We start from the raw sequence: 14,855 nt of genomic DNA on the forward strand, positions 1-14,855 counted from the left end.
TCTTATCTCATCTTAGTACAGCGTAGAGTAGATTAAAACTGTAAAGTATTTAACGCTTAAGGGAAAACATTTTGTCTGTGCCTTCTCAGGGGATTTTAGAATGGTGATCGGAGAAGATAAATCCAAGGTGGCCAATATCGTCAAAGACAACATTCAGCACTTCCGGATTCTGTACAGCAACATCCTACGGGACTGCCCTCAAGTGGTGTACAAATCTCAACAAGGGCAACTGGAGGTAAAGAATGTCACACACAAATGCGCTCACCTACCACACTTTAATCATCTCACCTGATATGTGAGCAACAATGTGCTTTGTCTTCAGTTTCTCCTTTCAGTTTCTCCTTGTCTCAAATATCCATGTGAATAGCTACTCTTACGGTTAATTCTTCATATTAATCTTTTGTGAATTTTCAAGGCATTTGATGTATAAACCGAGATTTAATACCAACTTGACAGAATGCATTTCAAATGTAATAATGTGATATTTTAGATATGTTACAGAACTATTTGCAAAAACATACAGGCTGTCATTATTGTCATAAAATGCTTCCTTTTACTAACTTAAAAAATACATTATTCCTGCCTTTTCAGTGAAAATAGGAACAAAGCTTTGACCTGAGTTGTACAAGGTGTTGTCAAAGACTTGGCAGTAAACTCTAAATAGGGTATAACCTGTGGGACTTACTGTGTTAATGAGTATTACATGGGAGATGTGTGTACGTGTCTTTTTGCACATTTATTGGCATGAGTACATATTTCTCTTCATGTTATTGGTGTAAGGTTTATTTTCATAATTTATTTGAACTTTACCACCACTCCTTGTTTTACCAAGTAAATACTGGTCACACCAGCCTGGAAAAACAGGAATGAGTGGTTAGGAGGGTGTAAAGTGTGTGAGTAACACAACTTGCACAGTGAACAACAATGCTTCCATGCACAAACCAACTCTAAACTTTGTACAGTGATGTTTCCGACTACTGGCAGTGTATTATCTCAAATATTTCTCTCATTCATGCATCTTGTTGCAAGGCTGTGATGTTTTAATTGTTGATTATTTAAAGTTTCTCCCACTCCAATCATTTCTACTAAACATGGTAGTTGGATTATCTTGATATGCATTAATACCTGCAATAACAATGCACTCTGGTTATCGGTCTACATTTTTGTTGACTTCTCACAAGAGATCTGTGGATCTGATAGATGGGATTGTGCATTGTCTGGCTGATTTATCAAGCTACTGTCAGTAGGATTAAGAAAAAGCTACAGGCAAAGGAAAAACCAATAACCTTTTGGAGCGGATGTAAATAACTTGACAGGTGCATTTATTATGTTTCACTTATAGGGGATTTGTGCTGCTTTCATTTTGAGTTGGATACAAACCCCTCAAGTTTACAAATACAATAATAACACATTGTTTAAACGCTCCAAGCAATAGAATACAAAAAAAAAACCTTTGGAACATTCCTGTTGTATCAACTTTGCTCACGAAGACCAAAGTTGTTAGAAAAGATTCCCAACTCAAGAAATGCACCACGCTGGTCTCGATGGTGGTCTGAACTCTCTGGCTTCCATTCAAGTTTATTCTTCTTCTTCTTCTTCTTCTTTTTTTGTTGTGCCTGCAGGTTGACAAAAGCCCAGAGGGTCAGTTTATCCAGCTAATGGCATTGCCTCGGACCCTTCAGCAAAGGATTACAAAGCTGGTGGATCCTCCGGGGAAAAACCGAGATGTGGAGGAGATCCTGCTGCAGGTGGCTCAGGACCCGGACTGCGGAGCTGTCGTTCAACAAGGTTCGGACTAAAGAATCAGTTATGGATGTAGAAAAGAGAGAGGGGCAGGCAGGCAGAGAAAGAAGGAGAATTATACTTAGGATGTTTCATTCAAATTCACTAAATGCTACAGATAACGGGTGATATTGTGTGTGGTGAACATTAAATAAGGTAGGATTAGGCTACAAATGAATAGTATGTTTTTTTGCTTCTTCTCAGGTATCTCATCTATAGTGAAAACCTCCAGTATAACACAGAGTATCAAAGGGATTGCTACAGCTGGTAAGCACTCATAGTTTAAGGAATACACTTATTTATTTGCATGCCCAGAGTTACAGAAGAATATTAATAGTACTCTCATGTTTGTATGCTAACATTGGAGCTAAAACACTTAGCTTAGAATAAAGACAGCACACCTGCATGGCTCTGTCGAAAGGTAACAAATTCACTTTAACAGCATAAACCTTTGTTTAATATGTATGAAAAATGTGTTCAAGGTGCTGGAAAGTGTATTTTATTAAGTTTGGACAGAATTAGGCTAGTTTTTTACCCCTTTACAGAGTATTTGTGCTAAGCTAACAGGTTGCAGGCTGTAGCTTAATATCTGCTGTACAGATACAAGAAGGTTGTCAATCTAACTCTCGGCAAGAAAACATTTATAATGTCAAGATGTCTTCCACTATGTATTAAGAATAGTTTTAATATAGTGTTACTTTAATGTGTTTGTTAAAGTTAAGTGTACTGCATGTCCTCCACAGGCTTATGGAAGACGGTGTCGTACAGCTCAAAGAAGCTGATGAAGATGTGGAAGGGCTGGAGAAGGAAGCCTTCAGTCTCACAGATGTCCTGATCCTGTCTGTTCACCAGCTGTTTCTCTATAAACTGTCCGCACAACAACGAACTTCCATCCTTCCATTTTTACCCTGACACACTGCTGAAAGAATCACACACTTACCTCCTGTTATATCACCTTATAGCCTCCATGAAGGTGATCACTGTGCGGGTCTGTGTTTGAAAAGTGTAGACTAACTGCCCTTTATCATGCAATACATAGAAGTTGTATGAACAAAGGGTGACATTTCAAGAGCCTGTCTGAATTAGGGCTGACATTTAATGTTTCTACAGATGGAACCTTTCCGCATAATGACACTTTTGAATTATGGTATAGTGTAAGATCCATTTTCTGTGTGGACAGCCATATGACGGGCAGCTTGGAGATTAAAAAGATATTTATGTGGGTCACTTTCATCTTTTGCAGAGAGGGGGTTTTATTGAACTGTCTACAGATGTGGGCACTCACTTTTTATCCTAAACTAACTCAAGATCTCCAATCTTTCATTACTTCACTGCCACCTTGCTATAAGCTGGGCATTAAGACAACTGGAGTTCTTTAATGTGGAAATTCTGATTACTTTCCCTCCTGATAACTTGCTGTGGTCTTTGAAATATGAATTTAATAAAACATTTATTAGATATCAATTAGCAGGACTCTGTTCTTAGTAGGTTTTAGAGTTTTATTATTTCATGTATTGAAGCACATTGCAAGGGCTAGTTACAGAGGATTTGTGGATTCAATTCTGAACATCATATCTTGTATGTTTTGAAACGTCATCAACATCTACTTCATAAGGATTGCCTGTCATATGTTATTCCTATTCCTCATTAGATTCTCTTGAATTACTCAATTTGGATTTCTGCTGTTCTACAACACAGAGGGATTCATTTAGAGCTAACTAGACTGACATATTTGAAGTGAGCTACAATTTTATAAATTTATTTTGAGAACATTATTTTAGTATTTTTCTTACTGTATAATAAAAAAGGTAACAATTAATTGGTCAAAATTGATCATATTCATAGACGTTTTTCACTTCAGATATTTAGACTTCATAGCAAGAAAAGCTCAGATGTAATTAATGACAATACTAATGACTGTATTGAATTTAGTGAAATTTAGGCATAATTCCCTGGTCTCAAACTGGAAAAAAGCTATAATGGTTGTCATAACTCGTTGCTTTGAATACAAGACAGGTCTCCTAATGTATGTCGAAATTGGCCATTAAAAAAAGATTATCATAATTTAATAAAATCGTAATTTAATGGGAGGATTTTCTCTTTTTTTTTTTAAATAGATTTTCTTTTAATCAGTGTTGTCATACTTATACACTGTCCTGTTTCATCCCATCGGCATCAGTATGCAAACAGCACCACTTCCTGTTACTTGTTTTCTTTTTTTCCACTTTTTAATTAGAAACTTCCGCATGAGTCATGCTTCACAACTGACTTCAGTTATGGACAAATGATTGTGTCCTCTCTTTCACTGCATTTTTTTAATGAATCTGTGTATTTACTAGGCCAAAAAACCTAAAACATAACATAAGATAAAATACCTCAGTGATGCATGATTAATATTCCACTTAAACACCAAATGGGATCATTCGACCTCTATTGTGACCACTGTAGAATGTGAAATAAGTCATCAAGCATTCAAAATATGTCTGCACTAATATAAATTTAGTTGTGAGCAGATATTATTTCCTCATTAGCACCATTACATGACTGCATACAACTACAATATAGTGTTATTACTTATCCATTTAATATTAATTATAAAAGCTAAGTATGGGGCTAAATATATGTGTCGTGTAATGTTAACATTGACACAATAATGTATAATAGAATATGCAGTTTAAGAATAACAACTAAGGAAGATTAAAACAATAAACTGAAAGGTTGATGGTTAACTGACTGGCTTATAACCTACATAGGTGACTTATAAAGTGGCTGTTAAGGGAGGGAGCTCTCCTTAATCACCTGCTAAATGTTTCACCAGACTCCTGAGAGGTAAACAGTGACAGCAGCCTAACCTTCAGGGGACGTGATGCAATGCGTCATTAACATAATATATGCTGATATCATCGCTGCAGTGCTCCACCAATCAGCGCGCTTTACTTTCACCACCTGCTAGGAACTGAATTCCATCATTCCAGGCATTCCTGCCCTGCTCCCTCCTCCTCCTCCCTCCTCCTCCCTCCTCCACCACCTCCTCCTCTTCCTCGTTTAGCCTACAACCAAGTTTGTCCCGACTGCTACTATTGTCTCCCCTCGTACTGCCCCGTGTAACCGCCGCTTTTTGTTTTGTGTCTCGTTGGAATATACGTCTTGTTTTTGTTTTCCTGTGTGGATACTATCATACTGGACGATACCAAAGTGGCGTTTGAAGGAGGTATGTGCTTCAGTCATGAAGTCTGACTGACTTGTTTCGGGTTTGTAGGGTGATAGTGCGCTCTTTTTCTTGAGTCCAACGCTACGAATTCAGTCCGTTTATTTTTGTGAAATAGTCAGCATGTGTATGGAGACAGCGTTGTAAACACATGGCTGGGATAATATCCGCCTCGTTTTACGAAGGTTGACATTTCATTCACGACGTGGAGCAGATTTGCGGGTTCCCTAACTTTCTCTTGTCAGGAAACAGCATGCTTTTCTCCAGGGATCTGGGGATTTGTGTCCCTTATGTGGTTGTTGTGGAGAGGAGTCAAACTAATCACTGAAGTAAGAAGCGATAGGTTCCTTTAGATAGATCTTAAAAGAACGATGAAGAAGCACTGAGTCAGGCTGATATAGATAGCCTGCAGCACTGGTGGGAATAAAAGTGGACGCACTTGCTGCTAATAATAATAATCGCTTTCATTTTTGCCCGAGTCATGGTCCTATAAAAGTTTGTGGCGTTTCTTTGGGCGCACCAAGTAAACCGTGCCGTGTTGTGACGAGATACAGGACAACACACCTGGAACGTTTGCAGTTAAGTCTGAATTTGCAGTAGTAAGCTCGTATTGCTATCGTTCTCAAAACGCTTTTTTCCTGTAGAAATGAGGGAAAGGTATCTCAGGAATGCAGAAAGAGGGAAGAGAAGCGCGCTGAAGCGTTTTCTCCACAAATGCCTCTCATAGCACAGCTACACTGAAAGCTCAGCACTGAAGGACAAACAAATCCCCAAAAGTGCTAAAACTATTTGGAGGACAGAGCCTAACTTTCACAGGAAGGTCACAATTATTAAATCAAACTATACAGTAACAATTAACTAGTATTAATACCATTTAAAGGGAGCATTACTACAAATAAGTTCTTCATTCAAACTTAACTAAAGTACAATTGGAGAAGCATTATGCCAAGGTGTAATAAGTATAACAAGTTTAGTTTATTAATCCATTGGTTGTTCAACAGAATACTTATCCACAACTATTATTGATTATTGTGAAAGTCAATTTTTTAAAGCCAAAATGTACTGATTCCAGCCTCTTGATTATGGTTATGACATTTTTCTAACGGATGAATCGACTGAGAAATGCATTGGTAAAATATCTCTTTGAAAATAATTGTTTCAAATGTTTTAGTCAGTCATTTAGTTTGTGCAAATCACATCAAATCAGGGAATACTTCTACTTAGACCTTAGACATTAAGAACTGATCGGTTGACCGTATTTCGTTAAATGTTTTTTCATTAAAAAAAGGCTATTTCTCAAACAATTTGGTGTCTACCAACACTCAGATACTGATTGATTCTGGTGTCTGAATGTGTTTCAAATGTTACGACTCGAGCTCTTAATAAACTGGCCTCTATCAGATATTAACTTTTTAATTGTTTAAGAGATGAAAGCCACACATGTTGACAGTGCCCTCCCCTCTGTCCCATAGGCATCCAAGCATGGAGACACCACTGGATGTTCTGTCAAGAGCAGCATCATTTGTTCATGCCAATGAAGAGGAAAGTAAGTTTTATCAGTTTTATTACTTCATCCTATGTTTGTGTGTCTGCAGTTTTACTCCCATTCTGTCTCGCTGTGTAAAAGCTGCCCTGTGGACAAATGATTTCTGAGATTAGAGTTGCCATTGATAAAGTGCAACATTATGTTCACCCATAAGCCTCGGCTCTGTTTTCTGACATTAGACAATAGGCGTCTTTGTGCTGTGCAAGCTTGCAGTTGCAGATACACAGGCAAATAAGACCAACCGCCCTCAACTGCCATTAGCTTTAACTCAGCGGCTTGCTTGTGTTAACCTGCTTTCACTGGAATCAGGGTTGGGTGGATCTCTGTCTCATTATCTGTCTCCAACTCTGTGTCTCTGACATTGTGTCTGTGGCGCTGTCTGGTTGATCCCTCTCCATCTTTTCTCTTATGTTCTTCTCAGACCTCCTGTCTCTGTCTTCTTCTGGCTTTTAATTTCTTCTCTCTCAATCATGTCTATGGACTTGCTTGAAAAAAAAAAAATTCCTTCCGAGATTAAGAGCCAAATATAATTGATACACAGTTGTTTTCTTTCTTTATAGTATTTTCTGATTTTAGCAGATTGTGTGTCATTGCTATCTGGCTGTGCATTACTTTATTTCTTTTTTTAATTTAGGAACATGTTTGTTCTTTTTAAGTGGATTTGTTTGTAATGATGGAATTTGAAGTTACAAAAGCATCAGAGAGTACGATTAGAGTTTTTAAAGAAAACTCAATTAATGTACTGAACTTTAAAAAGAGAAATTAACATTAATATTAACAGCTGTGCATTTCTACCATTTCTACCAGTCCCTCATTTAAAGTTGTCCGTCTTTTCGGAGTTGCATGATAATTGATTACCATGGGATAGTCAATATACAAAGAGCAACGTGTTGAAAATTGCTTGTTTAATGGTAGACTGGGAAAATGAAGAAAGGGCTCCAGCTGTAACGTCTCCCATGTCATGGTTTTGTTCCCATAATACTTCAGCTTAAATGAGCTGAATATCAGCTTCCTTGCACTTTTGAGCAGAATGGCATGGGATCTCTCCTCCCCTCCTCCCCTGCTCCCTCGCTCCCCTGCAGTGTTATTGTTTTTTCCTCTGCGCTGATGTCACTTTTTGTTGTGGGTCGTGCATGGCCTCTTTGTCCAAAGACAATGCACTCGACCTGTTTCCACAATAGTGCGGGACAAATGGGTGAGCCAGCCAACCTACTAACCAACCTGCTAGTCTGCCAAACAAACAACCAGGCCAACAGGCGCTGTTGAGTCAATAACCTCTGCCTACCTGTCTGCAATATGAGCAGCCTCTGGATTGCCTGTGCAGCTCTTTATACCAGAGCAAGAACAGGGAGAGGCTCGGGCCTGCCTTCATAACAGCCGCTCAAACTCAGGAAGACCAAGTGGGGCTTGTCAGGGCCGGCACTCACAAACATTTAGAGCTTGAGACGCACTACTGCAGATAACCCATCACTATAAATTGGAAATGAATTTCTCCGAAAATTACACAAATTCTGTTTTGAGGGAAATTGAATTACCGTTCATGAATAATGGATTGATACGCCATAGTCGCTCATCTTGGCTTTAAAGTGGAAAACATACTACAGTGCTCTACCAAAATAGAATTGTTAGCCTCAGCCCAGATAAATTGAGACTGCTTATCTTTAATAAAAACTCTGTCTGTGTTTATTAGAGTTTGTACTTTTTAAAACCTTCCGGATTTTTTCAGTTTTAACATAGCGAAGCAAACACAATACTTAACAAGGTATGCCTCATTACTTTAAAGTTTCAAACACAAGAATCAGGGATAAAAAGACCTCGTCTCTTCATGTGCACAATTTTCAGGTAATGAAATAATATAAGAAATATTTGTATTTCACATTTAATATTCTCCTACAAAGTCAGTTCTTTGTCAGTTTATTTTGTATTAGATAGTTGAGTACCCTCCACTTCATACTAACGCCGTTTTGCACACACAAACATTTACACACACATACTGCTGTCTGTGAGCTTCCAGTCGGAGGTCTGTGAACAACAGTAATCACAGGTCTTAAGTCAAATTGACCTGACCTTGAATACACAGTAATTACACACAAACTAAAAAAGCAGTGAAGTAGTCCTTGCCTTATATTTGATGGTGAATGTGGAAAATGCTTAATACCTTCCGCCACCCCTCCATAGCAATTTTGGTGGATATTTGGAAGATCTTGCAGTGCGCTCCTCCCTTCCTGGAAGCAAACCTGTATTTGAGATCAAATGTTCAAACAGTCTGGGTTGCACTGCAGCCAAGCTCAGAGCCTGTTGTGTCTTTGTTTGCAACTCTATTTTGTTGTTGTTGAATAAAACAGTTTTAGAGTAATTTCTTTGTTTTGAATATACATTTGGAGACACGACCAGTGATCTTACCGTAACTCTGCTTGTTGGGTCTTTGATGTGAGATCAAAGCCAGTCTTTCCAAACAGGGCTGGTGGTTTAGGGCCGGACTAGATGGAATATGGACCTTTTGTCTCTGACAGGAACTACAGTAAAGATTCACTGGTGCCAAGAGAAGAAGGTTGGCTAAGATGTGTACAGTACCCTCTGCTCTTCTTCGGCACATGCAGAGACACACATGCTGCTAAATCCTGCTTGTTTGTTTGGAGAAAACATACACACACTTTACAGAATCCCCCCATTGTTACGGTTTCCATGGTTTATTTCCTTGCTCTTGTTGAAGGGAAGCAGTCTATTAAAACATACCATTTTACAATATTCTGTCACAATCTTGTGCTGAAGAACACTTTTAGTTGTGTATATATTACATGTCACTTGTTAGACGCTTTTATCCAAAGCGACTTACATACTCAATACTGTGGACAATCCCCACAGGAGCAATTTGGGGTGAAGTGTCTCAGGGACACAACGACATGCTGACTGCAGTGGGGTTTATATATATATATATATATTGCATAATAGTGAACAAAATAATAGAAACACCTTACAGTAATTACTTTGTGATACAACAACACCATAGAGTACATCTGTGAAACATTCAAACAAGCCTTATTCAACATCTATTTTAGATAGTTGGCACATCCTGAGCTTAAAATGTAATTCTTTGTAAGGCTGTATTGGTTGTGTGATGTGTGTCTTGGATTGCATCGCTTATTTCAAGATTGGCGTCTGGGTTGGTAAATTCAGTCTGTTTGTTTATCCACCACTTTGGCCCGGAACTGTGTTATCTTAACAATGATTTGACTGATGATAATCTGTGTAGAGATTGATGGTTGCCACGAGATTACAGTATACCTTTTTTCTCTGATGTTCCTCTGAATCTGACTCTCGTGACATCAGTAGGCCAACTTTGTTTTACATTTTTTCTGCCAAATATCTCAAAAGTAATCGCATATCCATGCAATCATGGATATCCTCAATGTAAGTTTTGTATGGATATGGATCACTGCAAGCTTGGATAATCAGATGTTTAGTATTTAAGGGTGGTGTTAGGCAGCAGTAGAAACTAGTCAGAGCTTGTTGATGCTCGGTAGTGTATAGTCAGATCAACACTGAAAGTGTAATTGGAGAGCTTGCATCATGGCATTTTGTCAAAACCTTGCTGGAGGCTAGCAGTATTCTCAGTGGGAGGTAATTTGACCAAGGACTCATGCATGTGGGTGTGATGGGTTGGGTTTTTTGGGTGTGCTTGGAGCTTTTTTTCTACAAGGAGTGGGTTAGCCCTCCAGCATGTCCACGTTTCAGTCAGATATTTCCCATTGCTTTTACTGTAACATAACACAGGTGTTAAGGAACTAAACATAATGGCGTAAGCACACAGCTGGTGAGCAGAACACCTTCTCTGTAACTCATCATCCTCCCTGCGGGGCTTGTTGAGGCGTTTTGAAGTTGAAAGGGCCTAAACTTTAACATATGGTGTGATATTAGTTACCAATCTAGTAATAACAATAACAAGGTGAGCTTTGATGCAATTTAAACAGCCTAAACTCCTGTTTTTATAGGATTGAAGATTTATAGAATTTGTCTATTTAGCCATCGCTTAAACACTGTTTACTGTAGGAATAATTTGATTTTACTGGTCAAGTCAAGTAATTCACTTTTAAGTCCAATCCAGTCTCACTTCATTCCCTTTCTGTCAGGCTTAGCACATGTGGTACTTTTAACACTAAAAGTCAGACATTAATAGTAGCAGCTGTAAGCAGCTCTAAAAAGTATACAAACATTTGAAGCAAAGTGACCCATTCAGACTTATTATCACTTGTTTTGTGCAAGTGTAAGTAGGGAAGTCTTGTCAGTTTTTTACACAAAATTAAGATGAACTTTACTTTTTAACAGTCTTTCTTTTGCAGTAAAAATACAAGCTACTTTGATCGCACTGACAATGCCTGAGAAGAAATCTACTACAGCTCCCTCATGTTATTAATACATGTAAAATTTGTTGCATCTGGCACTTAATGACAAATAGATAATACAATATATTGAATTGAAATATCAGCAGCACGTCCTTCTGCATCTGCAAGGTTAGTCCCATGGCACAGCTGGACTACATATCAGTCCTTTTAACGTCCTCAGTTCTGTATTTTGTCATCATGAATCAAAAATAATTAGTGACATTGTAGAGCACACTGACATTCAGTATGGTTGTGTATACGCGCTGTAGTTTGTGTGTGTGGCCTCAAATGTGGATATGCAATAAAAGATGAAAATGGAGGTGTGTGCCTGCAAGACTACACACTCCATTGTCTCACACCACCGTGTTTTATTGCTAATTTTCCTATCAGTTCCCCAGTCAGTGCCTGTTGCTGTTTTATTGATAAATGAGGTATGATGTCATTAACTGTTGACAGTGTTTGAGTTATCTTTTGGAGGGGCTCAAGGGGTCTGCAGTATATAAAACTTGGTTATCAGCAAAGTTTTTACGAGTGCTTTAACGGTGTCATCGATGCGTAGGTCAAAGTGATGTACAGACGATATGCAGGGTAACACTTTAGCGCTGACTTCATTGTTACACCCCTGCTCTTGTTCTCTCACACCTGCTTTATCTTTTTGTGTCACCACAGAATCATTTACAGTAAGTGAGATACTACTGCAGGAATCTTGCCCTCTTTCTGAGGCACAGTGGTTGCGCTGTAATTCTCTTGAATGGTTAGAGATGACAAAAGACTTTAACAAGGCAGGTTATCTTTCATTTCTTCTGCTGGGGAGAGGGATTTGACTTTTTGCCAGTTCTAACAATATCACATTTGATTTTTGTAAGAACACATTAAATTCAGCAGCTACTTTTCCTGAACTTGAGCAGTTGAATATTGGTCAGTTTGCTCATTTTTTGGACGTTTGACTTCACCATGTTGATAGACAAAGTAATAAGCTTTTCATTCTATTATCAGTGAGTGTTTTCACATTTTGGCATATCATAGAAATGTTTTGCCTTTGCATCATCCTGGACTGTTGCATACAGGCATTAAAGTGAGAGTTTGACATCTTTGGATGACGATTGATAACAATTCCCATTTCTGTCTGTTCAATATTGAGCTGCAGCTAGCATGATTCTGCTGGTTGCCTGGCAACATCACACTGATGGCAAAACTCCAAGAAGTCACTTCACTGGCCCAAGAAACACTGTCATTACATTTTTTTTTGTATAATTAGTGAGCTTTGGAGATGCTGGTAGGTGGATTTTTATTACTTTTGGAGAAAGCCTATACCTGTTTCCGGATGATATGCTAAATGTAAACTGTAGTGCAGTTTAGTGCCTCTTTGAGATGAATACAATTATTTTTATGGAAAGTGATGCCTTCCCAGTCACCTCACTTACCATCAGTCTATCTCTTGTTCATTGTCTTACCCTCCTCCAACATTCACCTCTCTGCCTCTCCATACACTTCCCCCTGCAGTTCTAGTTACTGGTCTGTTAACTGCTACACACACACACACACACACACACACACACACACACACACACACACACACACACACACACACACACACACACACCACCCTTTACGTCATTGTCACTGCTTTGTCAGCGTTGTGGTTCAGTGGGCGGCCATTAAGAATTGTAGGGGCAAAGGGCCACCATGGTCCAAAGGTCAAAGGTCAAGTGTCAAAGGGTCACAGCTGAAATCACAAGGTTAAATACAATCAACCCTTGTTTGCTAAGCATTTTTCTTTTGGACTGTGACTAAAGCAGTTAGATTTAGCTGTTTTTCTGTGTGATAAGAGCATTTTCTTTGCTAAAATACTACTAACACTTTTGAAATACTACTGTTGAGCTGGAAAATGTGCTTTAACCAGCTGTTCGTTGTTCCATCTACAGAATGTCTATGTAAGTGATTTTTGGCCCAGAATTTGATATGGTAAACTACCTTGTTATGCCTCTGTCTCTGCGAACTCCATTGATGGCCTGAAGAGGGTGCAGAAATCCATACAGTATGTCTCCTGTAGTGGACATTCTTCACCCAGCTGATGCTTTTCATCTGAAGTTAAGTATCACTGTTGGGTATTGAGGCGGATATCTGATCTTTTAGTCTAGAACAGGGTTGCCTACCGCTCTAAACAAGCCAAGTTATACATACATGTTTCTTCTCTCTCCCACCTGTACATCTAACATCCTAAGCAGAGTCAAACTTTCATCGGCTCAGATTTCTATGGGTGCTCCTCTTGTTTTCTTGTATTTGAGGTCGCTCTGGCTACTTTTTTAATATTGGTTAAAATGTCAAAGAACTCATTTGCTCTCAGTAAATGCCACGCTTGCCGGTCCCATACCAGCTCTGCTGTCTTAGAGAGAGCCTTTTTCTCAGAGCTGAGCTGACCACACATACTTTACATTCCTCTCTTTTTGATAGAATTTGCCATAGTTACTGAGAATGAAATGAAACAGGATTTCAAGCCTCTCACAAAGAAAAGTTCACCTTTTTATAATGCTAACAAAAGTATTCCTGCTGAGACTTAATGAGTTTTCTTTGTGATTTGTGAAGCAATTTGATTTGATTAATGTCTTTATTATCCCATATGGGTAGGCATTCAAAAATGAACGTAAGCATGCAGTATACAAGAGATTTAGAGTATTAATTTGTTCAAGGTATACTTTTTTCCAAGATCATAAATTATTTAAAAAAGGATAGGAAGTGAGCGTGCTCTGTGAACATACTCCTGTCACAAAAGTATGTGTAGTATTTGTATTATGGGCATCCAGTGATAAGGTTGTGTTGACGACATCTGAGCATGCCGAGGCTGTGATCCAGGCACAGCTGAACATGAGTGGTAATGGCACAGAGCCCGCTGTCCTACGTAGGAGCTGTCTTGGCCAATAAATGACAAGCCCCTGCCTGGGGTCAGTTTGTTATCAGCCAATTGGTTGCTCAGCAAGAACGTTGTCATTGGCCTTTGAAAGCACAAATACATTTTCATTATGAAATAAAATCTGTTTGGTGCTATATATTTGAAAGGCCTAATTCTACATTTAATTAGCAACAAAACAGACATTAACCAGTGAAAAATTTATTTTTGGTTGTATGTCAAAGTTGGACAATATATTGCTGTTTTCATTGTGTTTTGTTAAAAACAGGCATCACTGCTGCGCACAATATATCTTTACACCTATAATTGAGATAATATGCAGAAATGGAAGTTATTAACCACAAGAAACTGGATTTAATTTGTCTATTTTTACACCAATAGACATTTAATACACCAAACAATTAATCAAGAAAATAGTCATCAGATGAATTGATAATGAAAGAGATTGTTATTTGCAACCCTCCATCTGAGTGTCAGCTTGCGGCTCAGAAAAAGATTTGCATCTCCCATTTAGACCTGAGTAGCGTTCCGGGCCGTTGCATTCTTGTAATAACACACAGCAAATATCTGGCCCTGTATCTCCCGAGTGTGAGAGCTGTCTGCCTCATGTTTGTTTTGGTTGGGTTGTAAACAAAATGTAGTAATCTAATTGGGAAAGGGAGCTGGAAAGAGGGAGAGATTTGGAGAAAACAAGTGAATAAAAAGGGGCATTTAACAAAGCCGTCATGTCCTGATAATATATTGTGAGATATGTGCTTTGTTTAATTGATAGATTAGCGTAACAGGGATCAGAAATTACGAGGATAGACAGCAGATCAGTTTGAGAGAAGAGTGAGACAGTTTTCCCTGTAGACAGATGGGCCATAAGGGAGAGGACATGGATGACTTGGATGTCTTGGCAGCGAGACAACACTTTCCCATGCGGTCCACATTCCAGCTGACAATCTGTGTGGACTGAATGCTGCTGTACACCGATCACCGCTTAGCTAAAAAACAATTAGATAGTATGACATCAATGAAGACTTGTCA

General features: G+C 38.7%; 2 protein-coding genes across 2 annotated transcripts in view; both read left to right on the plus strand.

The window, feature by feature from the left end:
• Positions 1-70: 70 nt before the first annotated feature.
• tamm41 (TAM41 mitochondrial translocator assembly and maintenance homolog) lies at positions 71-3,004 on the plus strand. Its single transcript, XM_079679793.1, has 4 exons — positions 71-235; positions 1,623-1,788; positions 1,987-2,049; positions 2,526-3,004. The coding sequence occupies exons 1-4, from the start codon at positions 101-103 to the stop codon at positions 2,615-2,617; spliced, it is 456 nt and encodes a 151-aa protein (XP_079535919.1). The 5' UTR covers positions 71-100; the 3' UTR covers positions 2,618-3,004.
• Positions 3,005-4,802: 1,798 nt separating this feature from the next.
• The window catches only part of vgll4b (vestigial-like family member 4b), a 35,512-nt gene continuing 25,459 nt past the window's right edge, over positions 4,803-14,855 (plus strand). Inside the window, exons 1-2 of the mRNA XM_079680994.1 lie at positions 4,803-4,993; positions 6,463-6,536. Of these exons, the coding sequence (XP_079537120.1) occupies positions 6,473-6,536 (64 nt within the window). The 5' untranslated portion in view covers positions 4,803-4,993; positions 6,463-6,472. The remainder of the gene's footprint in view (positions 4,994-6,462; positions 6,537-14,855) is intronic.

This window comes from Notothenia rossii, assembly GCF_949606895.1.
Source record: "Notothenia rossii genome assembly, chromosome: 5".
Taxonomy (NCBI): domain Eukaryota; kingdom Metazoa; phylum Chordata; class Actinopteri; order Perciformes; family Nototheniidae; genus Notothenia; species Notothenia rossii.

Coding starts and splice junctions, on each gene's coding strand:
- tamm41 (XM_079679793.1), top strand. CDS start 101: ATGGTGATCGGAGAAGATAAATCCAAGGTGGCCAATATCGTCAAAGAC. Junction 236..1,622: donor CTCAACAAGGGCAACTGGAG/GTAAAGAATGTC, acceptor TTGTGCCTGCAG/GTTGACAAAAGCCCAGAGGG. Junction 1,789..1,986: donor CGGAGCTGTCGTTCAACAAG/GTTCGGACTAAA, acceptor GCTTCTTCTCAG/GTATCTCATCTATAGTGAAA.